Consider the following 24,977-nt stretch of genomic DNA (forward strand, 5'->3'; position numbering starts at 1 on the left):
TTCCTTCTTAAGCACTTTTAAAATTTTACTTGTTAACTTATTAATGAAAGTGACATTTCTTTGCAAACTAAATATATAGGATCCATTGATAAGGATTTTATATTAACCAATACTTATTGGCGAGAAGCTCCCGTCTCTTCTTGTAACATACGGGGGGACAATGAAATCGCATCTGTAGTCTTTACATTGCAAAAATAATAGTATTTATTGATGATTTTTTAAAAAAGATTATGTGACTGACTTTGCAAAGATGATGTGTGTAAGTTTCCTTGCAAGGTTGGAATTTGGAAGTGATAAGAACCTTGAAATTTAAAGAAAGAAGAAACAAAGACTTATAGAAATCTATTTAACTATTATTAGTCTTTGCCCCAAAAACAATCCCAAAAGGCTTTGATCATGCTAAAGTCAAAAAGGCTTAACGAAGAAGAAAGGAAAAAGTAATTGCTTTTTTAATTGAACAACTTTTACTGGAGAATCTATATATAGAGGCTGCCGGGTTGGTAATTGGGCCTCTATAGAGAGACACCCATAGTTAGCCCATTTGACTTTCAAGAAACATTTCACTATTGATTTTAAAATGAAATGGGAAGTGTACTGCATGTACTATCTCTTCAAAACTGTCCTACCACCACCATTACCATATATAATACCCTCCCTCCATATATCACACAAGAAACTATCCTACTTTTAATTGTGAAGCAGTCGATGAATGATGAAGTTTACACACTGCTCAGCCTCAGCTCCCCCAAGAAGAGTAACTCTCTCTCTCTCTCTCTCTCTCTCTCTCTCTCTCTCTCTATATATATATATATATATATGCATGTCAAGTTGAGTTCATCCATTATTTTGCACAGCTAAATACACAAATGAAATACACAACCCTTGTATGCCGACAGACTAGCAATTACTGCAAACAAACAAAAATTTGTGTAAACATCTACAGGGGAATGAAAACAACAATCAGAAATGAATGATCTGACAAATTCGTTAGACGTCTCTGTGCTTTCAGATCAGAACTAACTCTTCCTTCGCTGTCCCTTTCTCAACAATCAGAAATGTCTATTTGTGTAAACAACTACAGGGAATGAAAACAACACCAGGTACGGTAGCATGTATTTGCTCTTTATTATACATAAAAGTACACACTCATGACCATATATATATATATATCTTTTATTCAGAAAAACAAACATCGACCCCCCACACACATAAGCAACTGTAGGGTTACGTTACGTGGGTCTCTCTCTGCAGTGGAGAAATGACCTACTAAAACATACACTTAATGCACGAAAATACTTAATTAAATCATCATCATCATCACTTGATTTAATTTAATTTCGTTTAGGTGGTATTAATAAGCTCGGTGCTGACCCCACCAATGGTGATTGTCCCAACTTTAGGCACCAAAGTCACTACCACGCTACTGTCCGTTTCCGCATCCAATTCCTCCAGCAACTTTGTAATGCTCAGCCTCAGAGTCGTCGTTATATCCTTTTTCCCTTTATGCGGCACATGGATGAAACTCCCCGCAAACTCCGACTTGTCCTTCCCGGCCAAAGACTCAGCATCATCATTCACATACACGTCGAACTTCACCGTCTCGTTCCCGGCATACTTAATCCCACTGATCACCAACACCTCATCCTGCGCCTTCTTCTGCGTACTTGTCCGCTTTGTCGTCGACGTCCTCGCCACCTCAACGCTGATTGTGTCCGTCAACGTCGCCGGGAAATTGTTTGTCAGATCCGCAGAGGAAACCGTCGCCTTTCTCTTGTTCGACGATTTACGGGCCGTCGGCTTATACGTCAGCCATGGAATCTCCACTTTATTGTCGTAAACGTACCCCAGCTTGGTGGTGTCGAGGGAGTCTCGAACTTTCACGCGTACAAGATTCTTCTTCTCGTCGTAGAACAAGAACTCCGCGTCCAGGTAATCCTTTTTTTCTATGTCGGTACCTCCCAGTTTGGATTTATAAATTGACCACATGCGGTCCACGTTGGAGTGGTGCGCGTAAAACAGAGGATCCCGGCCTGCAGAGTAAAAGGCACCCATATTCTCTCCATTGGTCTGGGTCGGATCACCCGTCCATAAATGGATATTGTTATGCGGGATACTCTCGATGTTTCCAGCTCCTGGATTTGCATCATCGCCGGCGCTGTATGGCTCCCCGTAGAAGAGCCGGTGAGATGTGGCCTTTGAGACCATCTGCTGGTACATGGTTGTTAGATTCTCCTTGATCCGCGTGGTGTCGTCAACGTCATCGTCGGTCCCACCGTAATTCAGATCCAGGAGCTTCGGAGGCTGATGCGCTGCGTTTCGATACTGGTCATAGAGGGAGGAAGTGGTGTCGGTGAAAATCTCAGGAATATACATGCCAGCTGGCGCATCCCAATTCCAGAAGGGGAGGGCGAAGGTGGGGTCGCCGATGAGCTCCCCCATGATCTTCTCAAAGAAGTAGAGGTACCATCGGTGGAAAGGGTAGAACAGCCAGCAGAAGTGGACTTGAATCTCCAGATCCGGATACTCGACTTGCGGGTACCCGCCATCGCAATAAGAGCAATGAACCTTGGCTTGTTGGGCAAAGCTGCGCGGGTCGTCGTCGGGTAAGGCCCGCATGAGCGCGATGGCCTTTTTATATTTTGCCAAGTAGACCGGGTCTTTCGCTACATCTTGGGCTGCAAGCCTGGTTCGGAGCGGGCCCTTGTCGGGCAGTTTGAAATCGATAATGGTTGTGACGATGGGTGGGCAACAGTCGATGGTGGACCCGTCAGGCTTGTCAGCAGGGCCGCATTGGGTTAAGTTAGGGGCGGATACGGGCGCGGCAAAAGCAAACGGGTTGTTTTCAAGACCAGTCGCGCCGTATAGACCTCCGGCTCCTAGACCAATCAGCATGTTCCTCCTGTCGAGTCTAGATAGACCCTGTTCAAGGTGATCATCGCCACCGTTTGTTGCTTTGCATCGCACTCTGCCCGTGAGGCATTGTTTGGGGTTTCGGGACAGTGAAGGTGTATGGGGCTTGTTTGGAAGGAAGGAAGAGAGAGAAGTGGTGGTGGTGGAGCGAAGGCCAATGATCGTTGCAGCTAGAGGAGGTGAGGGAGAGAAAGCCATGGCTTAAGCTTAATTGGTTTTGAATGAAGTGTTCACTGCAATTATGATACTCAAGTGTACTGCTTTTATAGTGGATATGGGCGGGTCCATATTTCGATATTGGCCGATACCATTGCAAAAGACGTTCTTTTTTCATTTCGTTTCTTTCGCAAGAGACGCGTTCTAAAGCATATTCGGTGATTTTTTTATATTTACTTTTACTGTTTTGAGCTGTTCATTCATGGTAACCAAAGATTAATAAAAATAATGCACCTACTCCCCATTACATCAAACAGTGGGTAAAAAACAAAAACGTACGAAAGATAGAGAAGATATGATGCTTTACATGTTTTGCATGCAATGGTTACTATTTACAAATATCATACATGTACGATCAGCATTCTGCTTAATCATACATGTACATATATGTACGTATTCGTATTGCAGTGCATATATAAAGTTTTATGTTTTGAGAAGAGAAATATTGCTAAATCAAAGGTGATGAGGTAATTATATATTGGAGATTTAAAGTTATTGAATTTATATGTACAAATAATTTATTTAAAATATATAAGAGTGGATCCCACCTTGGCTTAGAGATGTTGCATGTGTGGTTTCTATCGTATTATCCATAATTCAGTGTGGGGTATTTGTGATCATTTAAATCGGATTATTAATAATTTTAAATCGGATTATTGTGCTCCTTTTGCTAGTACTCTTGTTGTTTTTCTTTGGTGGACTTGCTTAATGATTAGGGTGTGTGGATATCACCATGAGAGCTTTGCTGACCTTTGATTCTCGTACATTATCAACCATTTCTAGTTAATAGTAACACTAGGTTTTTTTTTCTTCAATGAGTTGATTACGCAGGCAAGTGCGACTCATGCTGGCGTTTTCAATGAATAGTTTTTTTTTTTTTTTTTTTTTTCACCTTCCTTTTGGATTCGTTGCTGACTTTAAATTTTACTAATAATGAATGCTCCGTCTCTCCGTGGGGACCAAACGTTGTTTCGTTCTCCAGTTTAATTTTCAGAATTTCTAGCTAGTCTCTAGAGGGATGCTGACTATTTTTATATAGAGTTTCATAATGTAATTTCAAGTCCTAATTTTGTAAAATAATTATATTCATGAGTTATGAATGATTAATTGGTACTCAATGCAAACTTATATAGCTGCAAAAAATTGTGGTCCAACAGCAGGCAGACAACTTATGCGGGCAATGCATTGGTTAGACTCTGCTTGGAAAGAGTAGAAATTAAAAGGCGAAATCATTTTAAACACACCCATGAACATGCATAAGTTTTATTGACGAACATCCCACGTAAGCATCGAGTGACGCATGGTCAATTCATAGACGAAACGGAAACTAAATCACAAGCAGAAACGAAAGCAAACAAAGTAAAAGAAAAGTTGGCAATTAATCCCAGCAGAATTATTGCATGCAGCGCCGCTCACTTCCAAAGATTGCAAGCATGATATCATCAGTCAGACGCAAGGAGAAAGCTCGATGGAGAATCCACCAATGGTTATTTTTCCTTCCCCGTTCCTTGGCACCAAGGTCACCACCACACTGCCGTCCTTTGCGGCTCCCAAGTCCTCCAACAACCTCGTGATCCCTAACGTCAGATTGGTCTTTATAATATGGTCGTGCCTGTGCCGCACGTGCACAATGCTACCGGCAAACTCGGACTTGTCCGGCCCGCTGGGAGAGTCGGCATCATCATTCACATACACATCAAACTTGACGGGCACATTCGACGGGAACTCAATCCCACGGATCACCAGCACCTCCTCTTGTTTCGCCTTCTCCACTTCGCTCCGGTTTCTGACCTCCTCCGGCCTGGCCACCTCAACACTGATGGTGGAGTCCAAGGTGGCTGGGAACTTGGTGGAAAGCTCAGCAAAGGAAACCTGCGGTTCTGTCTTGTTGGGTGGAAAGCGAGGGGTGGGCTTGTAGGCGGGGTCAATCCATGGAATATCAGCGCATTCGTAGTCGTACCCAAGCAAGGTCGTGTCCAGGGAATCCCGGACCGTAACACGAACGAGGCGCTGCTTCTCGTCGTAGAACAGAAACGAGCTGTCCAGCCAATCAGTGTCTTCTATGTCCTGTCCCCCAAAGTTGTTCTTCCACAAGTACCACATGCGGTCCACGTTGGCATGGTGTGCGAAGAAGATGGGATCTCGACCCGCAGAGTAGAAGACTCCCATGTCCTCCCCAGTGTTTGGTGGCAAGCTTGAGTCCGTACCAGTCCAATTGTGGACGGTATTGTGAGGGATTTTCTCAATATTGCCAGCACCGGGGTTTGGTTGGTATCCAGCGCGGTAAGGATGACCGAAGAATGAGCACCAGTCTGTGCTTGAAATAGACAGCATTTCTCGAGTTCATGGTGACGAGATTATGCCGGATTATTGTGTCGTCGTCCTTGGTATTGTCGTCCTTGCCGTGGTGGTAGTTGAGGTCTAAAACCGTCCCCGGCACACTGTGCTTGGCGTTTCGGTTGGCGTCATAGAGAGGGTTTAATACGGGGTCGTCCTCGAAAATGGCTGGCATGTACATGCCGTCAGGAGCGTCCCAGTTCCAGAAGGGCAAAGCGAAAGTTGGGTCTTGAATAAGGTCGCCAAGGATTCTCTCGTAGAAATACAAGTACCAGCGGTGGAAGGGATAGAATAGCCATGAGGAGTGAACTTGTATTTCTTTTAGAATCCCGTCTATAATGCCATGTTTTGTATGTTGATGTGTAACCCCTTTGAGCTGAGCTGAAATCCTTTCCGCCATCCCACTCTGTTTTGAATGTTTCTGTTTTTTTATTTTAGTTTAAAAGCTTTTTCTGCTGTTTGTAATAAGGACCATTGGATTAGAGTCCAAGTGGCTTCTTAAGTGAGGTGTTAGATTGAGACAAGTGTAATCATCTTATAGGATGATAGTTCAATGGCTAGGATTGATTTTTGTATTGAGGCAGTTAGAGAAGAATCTCTCTTCTCTCTCCTCAACGGTTATATTTCCTGTTTGGCTTGTAATGAAATGTAGCAGACTTTATTCCTTCAATTTTCAGTTCTTGCACAGAGAGCAACGTTCTCTCATTTCTCTCCCAAACACATCCAAAATACACACTCACAAAACTATGAATTCTATCATTGTAGGCATAGTGTAGTGATATGAGCCCTCACAGTAGGCGCAATGCACATTAGCTTGGTTCCAGAAGTTACGTGGGTCGTCCTTGTGAAGGCCCTTCATGCGCTCAATGGCCCGTTTGTATTTGGCTACATACGTTGGGTCTTATGCGGCATTATGAGCGGCAGGCCTGGTGCGTAGCACTGCTGGTGGCGATTCGGGTAGCTGGAAATTGTAGATTATATCGCTTTTATGGGGGCAACAGTCGAGTCCCTTTAGGTCCTCGGTGGTCAGGGTGCAGTTGTTTATGTCCGGCGCTGGAATTGGGGCGGCCAAGGCGAACCGGTTCAAGTCAAGACCAGCCGCTGCCGCCTCGTACAGCCCTCCAGCTCCTAGACCAAACAGCACATCTCTCCTGTCAAATTTTCCCTCAGGACTACTACTGACCTCGTCTTGGTTGTTGCTGCTAGGGTTGTTGTGATCACCATGCTTTGCTTTGCATGGCAGTAGGAGTAGTCTAGATCCACCTACTGCAAAGCTGTGCCTTCCATTTCCAACTAAACAATTGGTTTGGGACTTGCTAGGGAACAAAGCTGGGCGGAAAGAAGCGATGGAGGTGGTTACAGATGGAAGCAGAGGAGAAGCCATTGCTTAATTCGTTTTTGCTAACTGCTTCGATGCTCCTCTGGTTATATAATAACATTGGCCACTTGCCTAATCATGGGCCCACACTCTATTGTTACATGTATTATATCATATATGCTGGCCTAGCACAACGTAGGAATGCGCCTTTTTTTTGTTGTTTTTTTGTTTTCTTTTAAGCATGCCACCTTGTATAACGTTGCAGTCAATCTGAGAAATTTATCCTGCATTATGCCCCGCTCAAGCTTTAACCCTAGGCGATAAAAAATATATATATCAACCTTAAGAGAGGATATGAGATTTCACAAATCCTTGCCCCAGTAGGATGATTACTCCCTATATTCTCGTGTGCTTAAATGAGGAGAGAACATCAAAATTGACACAAGATTGTGGTTATGAAAAGGAGACGATGATTATAATGAAGAGATCATCATTTGAATATGCCACATTATGCAAAAATGATTACTTTTTCCATCAAATTAAACAAAAACACGAACGCCCCAGAGGCAATCTTTATATATGTTTATGATGTTGCCATGTTGGTGTCTGGATATAGAACTTAGAAGATGCCCGTTATTGCCTACGGAACTTGTACCCTCTCCATCCTAGATGCTTCTGTCCTTTCAAACTTGATCATGATTTTGCTTAATGATTAGGGCGTGTCAGGTTTGGTGTGTATGACCGTGGGATGTTTGTAAAATTCGCACACGTGCGGGGGAGTGTGAGAATGCGGATGTAAAAATATCTCATATAAATAATAAGGGAGAGTTTCTTGTCCTCAATTAATTTTTTTTTCTTTTATTATTTGATATGAATTTCTGGCATTTGTCTGTTCTAGTTTTCTTTTTCTAAAATTCATTCTTTTATGTTTGCGAACATATAATTATTGACCGGTATTGCAATAGCTATCTATAAGGTATAAGGCATTCAGCAAATAGATGAGGAAGAAATGAACAACAAACAAGCGGAGGTATACGCGTATATACTAGGATTAAATTGGACGCTTATGATGTTTTTGGTTGCTACTTAGGTAGGTTTATCCTTCTAATTAATGTATTGTTGAGTTTTATTATGATCCAAAAATGTGTTAGGTGTGAGGCAATGTGACGACATTGTGGGAAAATTAATCATTGATGATTCTAGCATTATTTATAAATAATATTTTATATTGGTTATGGTAGAAAATCTGTCACGCAGCCACGTATGTACGACTCACACTAACATTTTCTATGAATACATAAAACAAACAAATGCAACATGTAAGCTAGTTTTGAGTGTATTACGTATATAGTTTAAATTATCTTACAAAGCAGCTTAGATTAATCAGTACGTAAAACAAAGCATGCGGGTCCATCTAGCTACTATATTCCAAAGCAGGATAACTCCCCGCATAATATAAGTAATACTTTAATACTTATAAAACAAGACCATCCATCTACGACATTTTTAAAGAAGACCAAAAAAAAAAAAAAGATATAATAAGGTTTTAGTCCATCTTGTAGTATATACTTTTATCCAACCTTATAGCCCAAACAAAAAAAAAACAAAGAAAAAAAAATCAAGAGGATTAGGCGAAACAGTGAAAACATGTGGTCTAATTAAATATGTAATTTATAGATGAATTATATAATGATCAATCATTCAGTTATATAATATAAAGTCAATGAAGTTTTGTTGGAGCAGCATCGCCATCAGTAGGTAGACTTGAATTTAAAATACCGCCCAAGTAATAACATCATTGACCAGTCAATATTTGATATCCCGTTTGATTCTAGTATGTCATCTTTTTATGTGATAAATCGTGCAAAACAATGCTATTTTCATTTCATACAAATGTTTATTGTTAATGTAGACCAACTGGATGTGACAATGACAAAAGCGAAGAAAATTACTTGGTAGTAAAAACTGTCACGTGAAGTGAAGGACCTCGATGGAGCGCAATCAAAGAAGGAAAAAAAATAAAAAGAAAAAGGAGGCGCTTTTTTTTTTTTTTTTTCGGCCATGCTTTTGCTGAGTCATGCATCTTATCATTTCCATGTCTACATCCACCTTTTTCTTTTTAATCCTGGTGAATTGCAATGCAACACATGCTCTATATTCTGGTGCTTGCAGATGTGATGATATAATGTGTGATCACGAACTAAACAACTCTTACTTATCTTTTGCGAGATCAGTATAAAAAATGGTTTTTTTCCTTTTATTATTTTCAAAAAAACAAGAAACAAAAAAAGAGTGGACTCTGTTTCTCATCTATTATTGTAAGGACAATGTCGCCGACAGAAATTAAAAGGCCCAATGAATTATGTATGTATATCCAATCAATGACTTTTCTTGAGCAGGCTTTTGTAATCAATTTGAAGCAAAGCATGTGTTGGATTTGGGTCGTCTTCTTGTGTTTAATTACTATCGTGCCAACAATATTGATTAACAGATGTGAAAAGGTTTTACTTGAGTATCTCCATGAATGAAAAGATTATTTATTTATTTATTTATAAATGAAATTGAAAGTGTACTGCATGTATGTACTATCTCTTTAAATTGTCCTACGGTACCCACATTAGCATATAAGTACTGGTTTTTTTTGTTTTGTTTTGGTGAACCGTAATCAAACTCCATATGCTATATAAATCTCTATGTGGCATCATTTCCCAAGACCATGCCTCCTCTCCTGCTCAGATAGAAATTACCTCTGCTTGACGATGCCTCATCAATGGAGAGGTATGTTGAGAGTCTCTTAAGTTATTTCCAATCTCTAATTTCATTAAATTATTTTACTATGTACTGCTGGATCCACAATATTAACTTGTAGAGTCATATATATGTGCAGAAAATTCTAGCAATTTTTTTGGTTAACCTCTGCTTGAGATTGCAGAGTCCTTTTCTAAGTTAGCTATTTAAACAAAAACAAAACAAGCAATGGTGGAATAATTTAAACACACTCAACATACGTTTTATTGAGAATTACAAACACCGATGCCTTATAAAAACAAGGGCAAACACCAATGCTCCACGTAAGCAGTGGGCTTACGTCAGCATAATTACAGATAATTAAACTCAAAGGTGACGATATTGAAAACTAACATCCATGCACGATTAGGGTTTGAAGCCAGCTAGTCGACTTCCGATCAATCACATCAGACCAACTCAACAGGTGCAGTGCAGGTAAGCTTCAACTGATCAGGTGGTGTTCAGAAGCTCGATGCTGAACCCACCAATGGTGATCGGCCCTTTCCCAAGTTTCGGCACCAAAGTCACCACCAAACTCTTGTCCGTTTCCGCATCCAATTCCTCCAACAACTTCGTAATGCTCAGCCGCAGGTTCGTCTTTATATTCTTCTTCTGCTTATGCGGTACGTGGATGAAACTCCCTGCAAACTCCGACTGGTCCTTCCCGGCCTCCGAGTCCGCATCATCGTTCACGAACACGTCAAACTTCAACGGCTCGTTCCCGGCAAACTCAATCCCTTTGATCACCAACACCTCATCTTGCGCCTTCTTCTGCTCACTCGTCCGCTTCGTCGTCGACGGCCTTGCCACCTCAACACTGATCTTGTCGGACAGCGTTGCCGGGAACGTGGTTGTCAGATCGCCAGACGAAACCGCCGCCTTCCTCTGGTTCTGCGATTTGCGAGGGTTTGGCTTCGCCTTAAGCCACGGGATCGGAACTTTGTTGTCGTAAACGTACCCGAGCTTTTTGGTGTCGAGCGAGTCCCGAACCTTCACACGCACGAGGTTCTTTTTCTCGTCGTAGAACAAGAACTCGGTGTCCAGCCAATCAGTTTTATCTATGTCCGTACCGCCCAACAAATCTTTATATATGGACCACATGCGATCCACGTTCGAGTGGTGGGAGTAAAACAGAGGATCCCGACCCGCAGAGTAAAAGGCTCCCATATTCTCTCCGTTGGTCTGCTTCGGGTCGCCCGACCACAAATGGATATTGTTATGTGGGATACTCTCAATGTTTCCAGCTCCCGGACTCGCGTCGTCACCGGCGCTGTACGGCTCCCCATAGAAAAGACGGTGGGACGTGGCCTTGGACACCATCTGTTGGTACATGGTAGTCAGATTCTCCTTGATTCGCGTGGCATCGTCCACGTCATCGTCGCTCCCACCGTAATTGAGATCTAGGAGCTTTGGAGGCTGATGCGCTGCGTTTCGGTACTGATCGTAGAGGGAGGAGGTGGGGTCGGTGAAGATCTCAGGAATGTACATGCCAGCTGGGGCGTCCCAATTCCAAAAGGGGAGGGCGAAGGTGGGGTCGCCAATGAGCTCCCCCATGATCTTCTCGTAGAAGTAGAGGTACCAGCGGTGGAACGGATAGAATAACCAGCAGAAGTGAACTTGAATCTCCAGATCGGGGAACCCGACTTGCGGGTACCCACCGTCGCAGTAGGAGCAGTGTACCATGGCTTGTTGGGCTAGGCTGCGAGGATCGTCGTCGGGTAACGCCCGCATGAGAGCGACGGCCTTTTTGTACTTGGCCAAGTAGACTGGGTCTTTTGCCAGGTCCTGGGCCGGACGCCTAGTACGGAGTGGGCCCGGATCGGGTAATTTGAAATCGATTATTGTTTTGGTGATGGGCGGGCAACAGTCAATGGTAGAGCCATCTGGCTTGTCCGCCGGTCCGCACTCGGTAAAGTCAGGGGCGGATACGGGCGCAGCGAAAGCAAACGGGTTGTTTTCAAGACCTGCAGCCCCGTACAACCCTCCGGCGCCTAGACCAATGAGCATGTTCCTTCTGTCGAGTTTTCCTAGACCCTGCTCCCGGTGATCATTGTCACCATTTTTGGCTTGGCATCGGACTCCACCCACAGAGACAGAGCATTGCTTAGTGGGTTTTTGGGACTTGTTTGGGAAGAAGGGAGAGAGAGAGGTTGTGAGGGAGGAGGAGGAGGAGGAGGAGGAAAGCGTTTTAGTGGAGTAAGGGCCAGTAAGTGTAGCAGTGGGTGGTAGGGAAGATGAAGCCATAGTAGGTAGGTTGCTTTGTCTTTGTAGGAAAGGAATGGTTATCAGCTGTGCTGTTTTTATAATATTCCACTGTGTTGTGGTGGGGGAGCCCACTACTATCTATGCATATAATAAATAATGTTTAATTTGCATTTCCAAAACTGCGAGGATGAGAAACTAACGAATTCAGGTGATGAAGAGTTTTGCATACAACCAAGTGGGAGGGAAATGCTATATAATTATAAATGTGAGATTTCTATAATTATCCAAATTAATTGATTATTGATATTTATCTATGATTATTGACATTTCCTCTTGTAAATCCATGAATTTCAATTAAATTAAAATAAAATATCGTTTATATTAAAAAAAATATAATCACATAACCTAAACACGTTTTCATGAACACACAAAGCTAGTCAGTGCAACAATAGAAGCTGAATCTACAAGATCTACAAAAAAAAAAAAAAAATTCAACCATTAATGAATATTCTGGATTTGATACTTAAATATTGTCACATAGTACATGATGTAGTATATTTCTACTCATATTTGAGAAGTTAGTTCTTTAATTAAATTGTATTGAAGTGATACATATATATAGAGCCAATAAAATATACGTGTAACATGTGCACGAAGAAAAAAAAAAAAAAAAGTATATGAGACAGTACACCCATAATATTTGATATCTAGTATCTGTAGTTATGCATTTGTAATTTATTTTTTGAATTTTTGTTTTGTTGGTAGTAAAAGCTGGGAATCAAAAAATCACTCATTATGGCATACCAATTATTCCAGTCTATGAATTCATATCGTGGTATGCTCTCCAGTAAAATTCAAAGAAATAACTGATGGGATCTGATTTGAATTTCAAATTCATTCCGAGGTTTGAATGAAGAAATATCAAATTCACCGTACTTTTTTTTGGTTGTTGTCAATGATTCAGCCAAGTGGGGCCTCCTTAAGAATCACGTTTTAATATTGTATGTTCTCATATGCAGAATAGCTGGTATGAACTAGTTGGGTAGCAGCACGTGAAGGACTTTGCTCAGTTGCAGGGGCTGAGTTTTTTTTTTAGTCATTTCTAATTTGTTTTAGAATAAATTATAACTTAAATTATAAATTGTTTATATTATAACTTAAATTAGAGTGCATTTCTAATTAAAAAAATTTGACAATTGAAGGTAAATTAGCACCTTCTAAAAGACTAGCCAACCCAAAGTTCGCTAGGGCACGTGCAAGGGGACCACATTATGGAAACATGCTTATTAAATTAGCGTTTAATAAATTTGTTAATCATATAAATAGTAACACCACAATAAAAATGTCTAGAAAAACTTGTTTGCGGCAAAGATGTCATTATTTTTCTATCCCCAATTAATAAATAATGACACCACAATAAAAATGTTATCATATAAGTGTTTCTTGTGATTGCCACAAAATAACTTTGTCCTCAGTCATTGTCAGTAATTTTATATGGGAAAAATTACTCTCACATCGCACAAAATATAATAGTAGATTGTTAGCTGTATGTGGGACACGAACGACACACAAAACGATTCCTCCAAGGTTAATAAATTATTTATAAATTGAAACGTGAAACATAATATATGTTAATTTAGATAGATAAAAGTTGAAGTGGCTATCATTTCTTGAAAAATGAGAAGAAAAAAAGTAGAAGATGTCCTTCCATAAAACCTCGCGGCCATGATTCTCGAAACCTTATTAATTTAATATGTACTTGGTTATTTTAATGAACATATAAACAAGTTTAGAAATATTCGAATTGTTTAGTATTATCATAACTAAGCTCGTGATAGTATATACTATCTACTCTACAAAGAAAATTAATGGCTTGGCATGTGATTTTGCCAACTTGTACAATAATTGCAAGATAGATTCAAGCCTATCTATTTTAGAACAAGCCTATAATCCACCAAGGTCAAACATAAGTAGATTATGAAATTATCACATCTATAAAATAAAATATAACGTAATGGGTCTAATTCAAAGATCTCAAGTTCGAATTCTCACAACATCATAATTATATGTGTGTGAAAAATTTCTATCATTTATAATTTAGACTATCTCTTATATTAAAAACAAACAAAAATAGACTAGCTAAAAGCCTGTTTGTCAAAAAGCAAAAAAGAAAGCCCATTATAACATATGCCTTACTGGCCATGGGCCAGACAAAGTTCTGGCTTGGGTCTTCCTTTCTTCTTTGCAGGCCAGTCAAGCTCGACCTGACCAAGCTTTTGCTTTTGGGACCATAAGTGATACGAATGCGTCGTGTAATTTTTTGGTTTAATTACTGTTTTACTTTTTAAAATGGACACTCGGTCTCACTTAACTTCTTAAAATTGAAAATTTCTCGCTTAACCCTTTGAATCTCTAAAAATTGTTAAAATTTTCTCACTTTACCACTTCCATTCATTTCCATCCACAAAACTGTTAAATGTACTGACATGACATAGGCATTTAATAATTTTAGCTATTAACGAACTTTAAAATCCAAATTAAGTAGAAAATTGAAGAAAATTAAAAACAAAAATCAAGTGTATGCAAACCTACTCTCCCCACCCCTCGTAACAAACCCCTCCTGCTCCTTCTAAGAACTTTGAAGAAAACCATCCTCCTTTTTATCTGTTTTGTTTCTCATGTGGAAAAACTCAAATCTTTTCATCCTCTTGGTTGTGATTAAAAGACCAACAACAAGAGGAAAGGGGAAATAAAAAGGAAAAGAAAAATGGGGTGAAACCCCACCGCTGCCTTTTGTTGCCCGCCAAATATCGCGAGTCTGAGGACTATGTCAAATACACCATTTGAAACCCCATATCTGATGTTGCCGGCATTCATTGACATTAGCAACTTATGATCCCATCGATGATAGCGAGAGGGAGAGAAGGGAAGAGAGCGGAAGAGAGGAAGACATAGAGAAGGAAAGAGTAAGACGGGGGAGGGGGGTCTGCTGCGTGCTTTGGGGATGGTGGTGATGGGAAAGGGGTGAGAGAGAAGATGGAGGTGAGTGCTGGTGTGGGGTGACTGGGATGGGAAGAAGGTGGAAAGGGATTTTTTTTTAATTATCTTTTAATTGTAAAATATATCAACTTTGTTTTTATATTTAGTTTGGATTTTAAAGTTTATTAATAGTTAAAACTACTAAAATGTCCATGTCACGTCAGTACACTTAACAGTTTTGTGGATAGAAATGGACGGAAATGGTAAAGTAAGAAAATTTCAATAATTTTTAGAGATTCAAGGAATTAAGTGACAAAATTTCAATTTTAAAAGATACTGTGACACCAAGCCTTCGTTTCAAGAAAGTGAGACAGTAATTAAGCTTTTTTTTTTGGTTGGAAATCTGGTAACCATCCTATTCATGCAAATTGCAATAGACAGTGACAGCAAGTCGCAGACACAAACGTGTCTTGGGACTCCAATGAACAAAGACACAAACGTGTATCATTATCACGTACAAGTGGAAGAGTGGTATTAACTGCGAAATTGTGAAACAAGCAAACTTTGCTACTACAAGCACAATCTGTCAAATATATGTTCAATCCCAAAATCATCCCCTACTCAAATAATTGCTAACTACACGAAACCTCCCTTCACCATCTTTCTTAATCAGATTAGAATCCATTGAATTCAGCCCAACTCTCTCTCTTGTCCTTTTCCACTATTCTTCGTCAACCACATATCGGGCAGCCAATGTGTATGGTGTGCAGTATGCAAAGAAAAGTAAACCAATTCAATTATAAAACCAAGCCCCAAGTAAACCAGAGAGAGCTAAAAACCGTGGTAAATGGCTTCTCTATCCACCACCACCACACTCTTCCCCACAACTTCTCTCTTTCCCTTCTCCCAAAAAAGCCCCCAAATTCCTTCATTTAAAAACACAACCAAACATTGCTCTGCACGTAGAGTTAGACTAGTCTCATGCAATGCCACAGGCAACGAAGATCAACAACCGCCTCCAGGAAACCTAGACAAAAGAAGAAATGTTCTTATTGGCCTCGGAGGGCTATACGGTGGCCTGTCCAGTCTACCCACAGACCCCTTCGCCTTTGCTAACCCAATATCCCCCCCAGACTTAACCCAATGCGGACCCGCAGACTTACCAAGCGGCGCATTACCCACCAATTGCTGCCCGCCCACATCCCCCAAAATCATAGACTTGAAGCTCCCCCCTCCTCCCTCCCGGCTCCGCGTTAGGCCGGCGGCTCAAACCGTCGACCAATCCTACATTGACAAATACTCCAAAGCCATTGCACTCATGAAAGCCCTCCCTGACGACGATCCACGCAACTTTACCCAGCAAGCCAACGTCCACTGTGCCTATTGCGATGGCGCATACGACCAAGTCGGCTTCCCAGACCTCGAGCTCCAAATCCACAACTGCTGGCTCTTCTTCCCCTTCCACCGCTACTACCTATATTTCCACGAAAGAATCCTGGCCAAACTCATCGACGACCCGACGTTCGTTTTGCCGTTCTGGAACTGGGACGAGCCGGCCGGCATGCAACTGCCTGCCTTGTACGCCAACCCGGACTCTCCACTCTACGACGAGCTCCCAGCAGCCGCCCACCAGCCGCCGACACTCGTGGATCTCGACTTCAACGGCACGGACGAGAAAGTCAACAGAGAAGCTCGAGTCAACACCAATCTCAAGATCATGTACAGGCAGATGGTGTCCAACGCCAAGAAACCGCTCTTGTTCTTTGGCTGGCCTTATAGGGCTGGGACTGAAGCGGACCCCGGAGCCGGTTCAGTTGAGGCAGTTCCGCACGGGCCGGTTCATTTATGGTCGGGAGATAACACCCAGCCAAATTTTGAGAACATGGGGAGTTTTTATTCAGCAGCCAGGGATCCTATATTTTTTGGGCACCACTCCAATGTGGATAGGATGTGGAGCATTTGGAAAAATTTGGGACCCAAAAATAAAGATATTAGTTAGTGACAAAGATTGGTTGGATAGTGGGTTTTTGTTTTATAATGAGAATGCGGAGTTGGCTAGGGTTAAGGTGAGGGATTGTCTTGATAGTAGGAAGCTTGGATATGTTTATGAAGATGTCGAGATTCCGTGGCTCAAGTCTAGGCCAACGCCACGCAGGACAAAGCAGCAGAGAAATGCCAAGGCTGTCGGAGTTGCAAAAGCTGCCGGAACGACGTCGTTGGGGAAGCTGGTGAAGAGTAGTGAGTTTCCGATACAGTTGGAGTCGAAGATAAGCACGGTGGTGAGCAGGCCGAGGCAGAAGAAGAGGAACAAGAAAGAGGAGGAGGATGAAGAGGAGATATTAGTGATTGAGGGGATTGAGTACGAGAAAAATGCGGTTGTTAAGTTTGACGTGTACGTGAATGACGTGGCCCATGATGATGACGTGTTGAGTGGGCCGGACAAGAGCGAGTTCGCGGGGAGTTTTGTGAGCGTGCCGCATACGCATAAGGAGAAGAGTAACAAGAGCAAGGGTTGAGGTTGGGGCTAACGGACTTGTTGGAGGATTTGGAAGCTGAGGGTGACGAGAGTGTCGTGGTGACTTTGGTGCCTAAGTTTGGGGCTCAGACTGTCACGATTGGTAGCATCAGAATTGAATTTGTTGCTTGACATTCGAACTAAGTAAGTGCTTAAATTGAGATAAAGTTTCATGAAGCTCCACCACCACTTGAAATTAAGATGTGCTGAACTTTTTATTTGTTCCTCAGTTTATGTTTGACAATTACGAAGTTTGTCTTGTGTATTGTTTTTCATTCCCGTAAACCACATGCATGGGACCTCTTGGTCTGTCTGTGCAAGTGCAACGATCTTTGTCTTGTGTATTGTTTTTCATTTTTTTTGTTTCTGTCTTTGATGGGAAAAGTGTGTAAGTCGTGTTAATAAAGACTATAAAACCAAATGAAAACAAACAAAAGGAAGAGAAGAAAAAGATTATGAAAACAAACAAATGGAGAAAGTCACCATGCTATTAATGCTGACAATGAGATTTATATCGTTTGCTTATTCTTGTTCACAAAGTTAGTCATGATCTCTGAAAATAAAATGGGCTGGCTGATTCGTAATTTTCAACACATGGATGATCGCAATCCCTTAGACCAATGAGCCTGTTGTCTGTTGGACAAATGAAATGGGTTCCTCCAATAAAAACTCTTAAAACATTGGGTTTAGTTCACACATTTTTTGTTTTAGATGTAGATTCTTTGATTTTTATTTATTTATTGTGTTGATTTTATCCATTCGAGTAAATAAGGAAAATACATTAAATTTAATGCATTATTTCCTCATAATTGAATTTCATATTTTAAAATTTGAATATTTCCTTGATAATATTTACTTAATATATGGATAAAATACAATTTACTTAATAAAAGTAAAAACCCACATATTATACCGACCATTAGTCAGGAACATAAGTTAAAAGACTACCAATAAGTTATGAACATAAATTAGAAGACTACATATAAGTTAGATACAAAAATAGACAAATAAAAAATGTATATGTAACCTATATAAAAAAAAAAGAGTACATAAAATACTATTATACATTGTCGAAAATATGAAAAACATATATTATACCTATAGAACAATAATATACCTAAACTATAGGATAATATATCCACAAGAGTATATAATATACCTCTACTATAGGGTGAACAAAAATAAAAATTGTTACCTATAACTCATGTGCTAAACGATGTATTTGCTTCCCTAAAAACACTTGAACAATCAATAATTCCATCGCCTGAAGGCAAGGGAAGCATGATGAAACTTACCCAAAGGATGGTCAACAACTTCTGTGCAAGCATTAGCACATCCAACGGCCATTGATGGATCACCCTTTCTGGGATGAATGAGGTTNGGAGTGTGAGTCACCATCCATACGAGTACGGATTCGGGTAAGCCCAACGGTGTGGTTCTTAGTGCACTGTGCACCCACGACCATTTGACTACCAGTATCTCCACAAAATGTGTACGATTTTTTCAAGGATGAGAGAACTCAATTTGGATATGTTTGCGATATTTTCTTTTTCTATTCAATTACAAACATCATAAATGGTTAATTATTATCACATAAATTACTATTACCTTATTCAAGATATAAATGGCAATACTAAAAAAAAAATTAATTTAAAAAAATAAAAATAAAACGATTACATCATAAAATATTTAAAAATGAATGTAATCCTATATGACATAAAAGTAAAAATACTTGTATCAAAATCACTAAACCTAATTATTAAATTCAACTTCTCAATAAAAATTTGAATCTATATCAACTTTTGTATAAAACATTTTGTACGTAAGGTATGCAGATCAGTGACTCGAAAAAGAAAAAGGTGGTTTTGTCATGCTAGCTTTTGCTTAGTCATTTCCACGTAATTGTCATGATAGCTTTTGCGTAGTCATTTCCATGTAGCAGTTGTAATAATTGACGGCGAATCGTCTTGTTGTATATGGAAAAATAGTTATAGTAATATTGTACAAATATTATGAAATTCCTCTTAAATTCTTATACACACCCTCTTTTCTTTGTTTTCTCTTTCATTCTCTTGTCTAAATTTCTTTTGAGTTGCATATATTTTGTTACTATAAATGAATGTTAGGTTATTTATACACAAAGTAAAAATAGAGAAATTGATAAAATTAGGTATTTCTAAAACATTAGGTTGATTTCTCCCCAAAAAAAAAAAAAAGGAGTTTGAATTTTTAAATGTCCTCCCTCTAATAGTCATAGACAAGCCAAATAGAATCATATATGAAGAAAGAAAAAAAAAGAAAAAGAAAAAAAAAATAGCATACAATGGTTGAGGTTTTGCTGCATCTCCTCTCACCAGGCAAAAAAAATAAGGCGGACACCAAATTCATGGCTTTCAACAAGGGTTGCATTTTGTGGAATTTAAACAAAGATTCTTTCTTAAAGAAATTCTTTTTGTGGGCTTTAAATAACAATTTTTTTAAACAAGGCAATCATTTCGTGGGTTTAAGCAATTCTTTCTTCTTCATATTTTTGCCTGAGGTTTTCATGATATGAAATTTTGTCGGCAACAATTGTAGGTTAATTATAATGTTATTTTTTTTTCTATGACTTATGAATGATATTGGTATTGTTTAAATTATAAGCATATTAAATTATTATTTTTTTATATAAAACTTTTAGCCTTTTACAATTTTACATCTGCTAAAAAAATTCACGAGTCTACCAGTAACAGCAGAACAAAGACGTGTATGTGAAACTTAGAAGAAACCATCCCGATAATAAGCCATGCATGACATTATTTTTGGGAACAAAAACATTCATGCCAAATCCTTTTAGGATCCTCTCCTTTTCCTTTTGAATTCGTAAAATTTTTTGCTCACAATGTTAACCCAATGTGTACTTTTACCATCCTTTTTAAAAATCGACATATGTCTATAGATATAACCATAGTTAACTTCTTACTTTTTATTTTTCTGATGACATTTTCATAAGAAAGAAAATCCTTTTAATAAATTAAATAAACAAAAACCAATTATTAAAGAAAAAATAAAAACCCAACAACAGCCACCACAACTCCACACCCTCCCACCCAACCAATGTGGTCAGCCATCCCATCCTTCCAACCTTGTCAGCCAACCCTCCGAGCCGGCAGCAACCCCTCTTCTCCTGACCTTTTGGGTTTGTATACAGATGGGCGTAAAATATAGGTGACCACGAGGTTCCATCTTTTGCCCCATAAGTTTTGCAAAGAGGTGGGGAGGTATGCCTCGTTGAAATGGGATTTGAGATCTTAACTCAAAAGACCCCAAGCGAGAGTTGCTACAATGATTAGAAAAATAAAAAGTAAAAATGTAACTATGGTTAATTTAAAGACATGTGTCAAATTTTGAGAAAAGTGGTGAGGGTATTCATTGGGTTAAAGTAGTGAGGGTACTCATTGCCGTTACTGCCGTTGCGCGGTAGATCTGTATTGTAGATCTAAGTACATATGATTCTTGTATGCCAAATTGGAGTTTTAAGGTTTTTCTGGCATACGTAATTCTCTCTAGATCAAACAAATTTATTTTTGTGTTTAATCACTGGAAATGTTGTACTCATATTTGCCATTGCGACTACTATCTGTACTTTTTTTTTTTTTGGTGCTATCAATTAAATTACTATTGCTTTTAATCAAAAATTAAGTAGGTCATTAACTACGAGCCACAGTTTTCTTCATCAACATCAGTATTGGGGAAATTCTTACCTTCCACGAGATCAACCCAAACACCCCCCCTCATTATCACTAAGAATGGCATCAATCCAAACAACGTGGCTTTATTGATGAACGAGTAGACAACATCCATATTCCATCCACGTAAGCGGTGGAATATTAATTACATGGAAAGGCCAGCTTATGTAATTGCATGGCTCCATAATCCAAACATTGATAGAAAATCAGATTAACTAAAAGCGGGGCAACGCAGGCCATCAATTCCGCACAGACATTATTACATTAACACAAGAACCCACTTTATTGATTAATTAAGGGCCGCGATACTTAATTGAGATCAAGAAGAATACTCGATCTTGAACCCACCAATGGTGATCGGCGAGTTCGAAACCCTAGGCACCAAAGTCACCAGCACACTGCTGTCATCCTCCGCTCCCAAGTCCTCCAACAAGTCCGTTATCCCCAATTTCAGGTTCGTCTTCGTCTTCGCCTTCGTCGTCTTCCCTTGTGGCACGTGCACGAAGCTCCCAGCAAACTCGGACTTGTCCCTCCGACTCAGCGACTCAGCGTCGTCGTTAATAAACACATCAAACTTCACCGCCTCGTTACCCTCGAACTCAATGTCCTTAATGATCAGCAGCTCCTCCTCATCAACCTTCTCCTTCTTGCTCCTCTTCCTCGGCTTCGGCCTCGCCACCTCAACCGTCGTCTTTGAGTCGAACGTGGCCGGGAACTTCGACGTCAGCTGCGTCGCAGCCACCTTAGCTTTCGTCTTGTTCTTCGTTTTACGAGCGGTTGGCTTTGTGAACAGCCACGGAAGACTCGCAGGTTCGTAATTATATCGAAGCTGCTTCGCTGTGTCGAGGCTGTCCCGAACCTTACAGTTCACAAGCTCAGCGTTCTCGTCGTAGAACAGAAACTCGGCGTCGAGCCAATCGGTGTCGGTGATGTCCTGGCGCTTGCCTCCAAGGGTTTTCCAGATGGTCCACATGCGGTCCACGTTGCAATGGTGGGCGTAAAACAGGGGATCACGACCGGCGGAGTAGAAGTTGCCCATGTCCTCTTGGTGGGTCTGGTTTGGGTCGCCGACCCATAGATGGATGTTGTTGTGAGGCATGTTCTCGACGGTGCCGGGGTATTTGCCCGTGTTTAGGTCCCCAGCCCTGTACGCGTGGCCGAAAAACAGATCGGGGGTTTTGGCACCGGAAACCATCTGACGGTACATGATAGCCAGATTCTCGTCTATTCTTGTCTGGTCGTCCACGTCATCGTTTGTCTTACCGTAGCCGAGGTCCACCAGAACCGGCGGCTGGTGGTCGGCGTTTCTGTACTGGTCGTAGAGTGGGGAGCTGGTGTCAGTATAAATGTCTGGAATTGGGAAGCCTACAGAAACGTAGCAAGTGTCAAAGTGAGGAGCTCAATTTTAAGGAGCCATATGAAAATATACAAAAGTATTGAGACAAATTTTTCAGAAAAATGCAGTGGAAAATGGATATTTTTCTACCTATTTTCGGAGATAAATGTTTATGTTGACAATATAAGGTGTACATTCTCAATTTAACCATACAAACATACCATTTAATTAAGAGTAAAATAATAAGGAAAAAATAAATTAAAAACCTACCTGCTGGAGAGTCCCAGTTCCAGTATGGAAGAGCGAAAGTTGGGTCATCAATGAGCTTGCCGAGGATTCTCTCGTAGAAGTACAAGTACATGCGATGGAAGGGAAAGAAGAGCCATGAAAAGTGAACTTGGAGGTCATTGTCCGGAAACCCTACCTGTGGATATGCACCGTTACAGTAGGCACAGTGAACTTTAGCTTGTTGCACCATGCTACGTGGGTCGTCATCGGGTAAGGCTCTCATGGCGGCTTGGGCTTTCTTGAACTTGGCCAAGTACTCGTCCGTGACTTGCTGGGCGGCGGGCCTCGTCCGCAGCGGGATCGACAGGTCTGGTTTGAAGGTTTTGATCTTTGTCGTCACAGGAGGGCAGCAGGGGACGGTGTCACCTCCGGTGGTGATTTCGGCCAGCTGGCATTTGGTTAAGTCGGGTGGGGCTATCGGGTCGGCGAAGGCGAATGGTTTCGGGTCGAGGGTGGTGGCGCCATACAAGCCGCCGAGGCCAATGAGGATATTTCTCCTGTCCAATTTTCCCAACAAACGAGAAGATTCTTCTTGTTGTTCATTTTGATTATTGCTACTGTTGTTATTTGTGGCTTTGCATGAGATTGATGACCTACGTGCAACGTAGTGCTTGCTTTTTCCAGATAAAGAAAGTTGGGATTTGTTTGGGAGGAAAGTTGAGAAGGAATTGGTGGAGATGAGAGAAGAGTAAGTGCCCATGGTTGTGGGAGAGGGTGCAGTGGCCATGGCTTTGCTTCGGTCGGTGTAGCGCTTAACGTGTTTGCTCTTGTTATAAAGGCCAACTGAGGATCCAAACTCTGTAAAATAAACTATTATATATATATATTTTTTTAAATAAAACGATGTTTATTGAAAAGATAAAATTAAAAATTATCTTCTACTGAAACATGACCGTATCCTTAAGACTCTTATTTACTTTTATTAATACCTCTGTCCAGTGGCCAACGTGTAAGGAAGTGTATCACTTTATCTCATTGGAAAAATTATTGTAGGAGCTTTAAATTGTTCATTTGCTCATTTGGTAATGGTGCACTCCAGGTGTACAAATTACCTTATTTTTATTTTCAATATTTAAGTAAATGTCTTTGTTCATTTACTTTCATTTATTTAAGTTTACAATGTAAATAAGGAAGTACCCCTTATTTTTATTCAAATAAAAATACTAAAAAATCAAATTCCGACAAAATCAAAATATGAAAAATCGGTTTTAGTGCAAAATACGATTTAGGCTAAAAATGATGGCTCATTAAGTCAATATATATTTCATAATAAAATCCCATAAAATCAAGTTTTCTTATTTGATGTGTAAGGAATAAAAGCATCCAAAAATTATATTGAGAAAATGATTATTTCGAAAAACCATTTTTCATACTTAGTCAATAATTTTTCATGTACGATATGAATGTATGAAGGGACTTAATGTCAATCTAGGTGAAAAGCCTTAGATTTTCAATCTACAAAGAATTTTTAGCCTTTCAAAATTGCACATATGCTAACAAATTCATGAGTCTGCCAGTGCCTCTGCCAGAAGCTATTCGATCTAAATCCAGTGCATGATACTTATGGCAAAATCTCGCTATATCGTAGAGATGGATAATACCAGGCTTACCACATTGTGTATTACCTCTCTAATAGAGGTAGAGCCCACTAATATAATGGAGTCCACCTATATTTGAAAGATAATATACAATGTGGTATAAAAATATAATAAGCCTAGTATTTTTTTGAAAAAACTTATCAAATATTACGATAATACGATTATGTGTTACATCTTGTTCATGTGTGAATATAGGTGGACAACAGCCCTAAACCTTATAATATGGTACATGATATAAAATGAGAAATACTAGCAACCTTCTCTCTAGCCTTCTCCTTTGGACATTCTCCCTTTTTTGCTTGACATGTATCATTCTCCTTACACTTAAAACAATGTCATTAATATATTATACACACTAACTTTTGTTTTCCAAGTTTATCATTATTAAATGAATTCAATTTATCCAAAAAAAATTTCACAACTTTCTTACCATCTTATTAATTTTTTTCTAACATAAATTATTTTTTTATAAAGAAAATATCTACTTTTAAGAGAAAATGTCCTTTAAAAAAAAAACACAAAGGGTTTAGATAGAAAAAAGAAAAAGAAAAAGTCCTTTGTGTTTTAAAAAAAGTGTACACCTTTCCCCTTTTTTGAAAAAAGCAAATATTTTTTTTTAAAAATAATTAACATTTAAAAAAATAAAAAAAATTTGAGAAAAAATTGTTAGCATTTTGGGATATAGAATACCCATGTTGAGTGTGGATATTTATTAGGGTGAAATTATTAGAGTGAGAAGAGTGATCCTACGACCAAGTTG

General features: G+C 39.9%; 3 protein-coding genes and 2 pseudogenes across 3 annotated transcripts; 1 reads left to right on the forward strand and 4 right to left on the reverse strand.

Annotated features, from left to right (window-relative positions):
- Positions 1 to 987: 987 nt before the first annotated feature.
- LOC117625895 (polyphenol oxidase latent form, chloroplastic-like) lies at positions 988 to 3,139 on the reverse strand. The gene has a single exon (XM_034357485.1). It carries the CDS (start codon positions 3,106 to 3,108, stop codon positions 1,342 to 1,344), a length of 1,767 nt encoding a protein of 588 aa, XP_034213376.1. The 5' UTR covers positions 3,109 to 3,139; the 3' UTR covers positions 988 to 1,341.
- A 1,433-nt stretch (positions 3,140 to 4,572) lies between these two features.
- LOC117624185 lies at positions 4,573 to 6,847 on the reverse strand (annotated as a pseudogene).
- Positions 6,848 to 9,766: 2,919 nt separating this feature from the next.
- Positions 9,767 to 11,826, reverse strand: LOC117626364 (polyphenol oxidase latent form, chloroplastic-like). The gene has a single exon (XM_034358029.1). The coding sequence runs from the start codon at positions 11,810 to 11,812 to the stop codon at positions 10,019 to 10,021; it is 1,794 nt and encodes a 597-aa protein (XP_034213920.1). The 5' UTR covers positions 11,813 to 11,826; the 3' UTR covers positions 9,767 to 10,018.
- A 3,728-nt stretch (positions 11,827 to 15,554) lies between these two features.
- Positions 15,555 to 17,779, forward strand: LOC117626158 (annotated as a pseudogene).
- Positions 17,780 to 21,061: 3,282 nt separating this feature from the next.
- Positions 21,062 to 23,414, reverse strand: LOC117623914 (polyphenol oxidase latent form, chloroplastic). Its single transcript, XM_034354960.1, has 2 exons — positions 22,602 to 23,414; positions 21,062 to 22,360 (listed from the first exon to the last, which is right to left on the reverse strand). The coding sequence occupies exons 1-2, from the start codon at positions 23,344 to 23,346 to the stop codon at positions 21,315 to 21,317; spliced, it is 1,791 nt and encodes a 596-aa protein (XP_034210851.1). The 5' UTR covers positions 23,347 to 23,414; the 3' UTR covers positions 21,062 to 21,314.
- Between the last annotated feature and the right edge of the window lie 1,563 nt (positions 23,415 to 24,977).

This window comes from Prunus dulcis, chromosome 4, assembly GCF_902201215.1.
Source record: "Prunus dulcis chromosome 4, ALMONDv2, whole genome shotgun sequence".
Lineage (NCBI taxonomy): Eukaryota > Viridiplantae > Streptophyta > Magnoliopsida > Rosales > Rosaceae > Prunus > Prunus dulcis.

Excerpts from the sequence above, each read along its gene's own strand:
- LOC117625895 (XM_034357485.1), bottom strand. The coding sequence starts at position 3,108 with ATGGCTTTCTCTCCCTCACCTCCTCTAGCTGCAACGATCATTGGCCTT.
- LOC117626364 (XM_034358029.1), bottom strand. The coding sequence starts at position 11,812 with ATGGCTTCATCTTCCCTACCACCCACTGCTACACTTACTGGCCCTTAC.
- LOC117623914 (XM_034354960.1), bottom strand. The coding sequence starts at position 23,346 with ATGGCCACTGCACCCTCTCCCACAACCATGGGCACTTACTCTTCTCTC. Across the intron at positions 22,361-22,601 it reads GAACTGGGACTCTCCAGCAG|GCTTCCCAATTCCAGACATT; the intron begins GTAGGTTTTTAA and ends ACGTTTCTGTAG.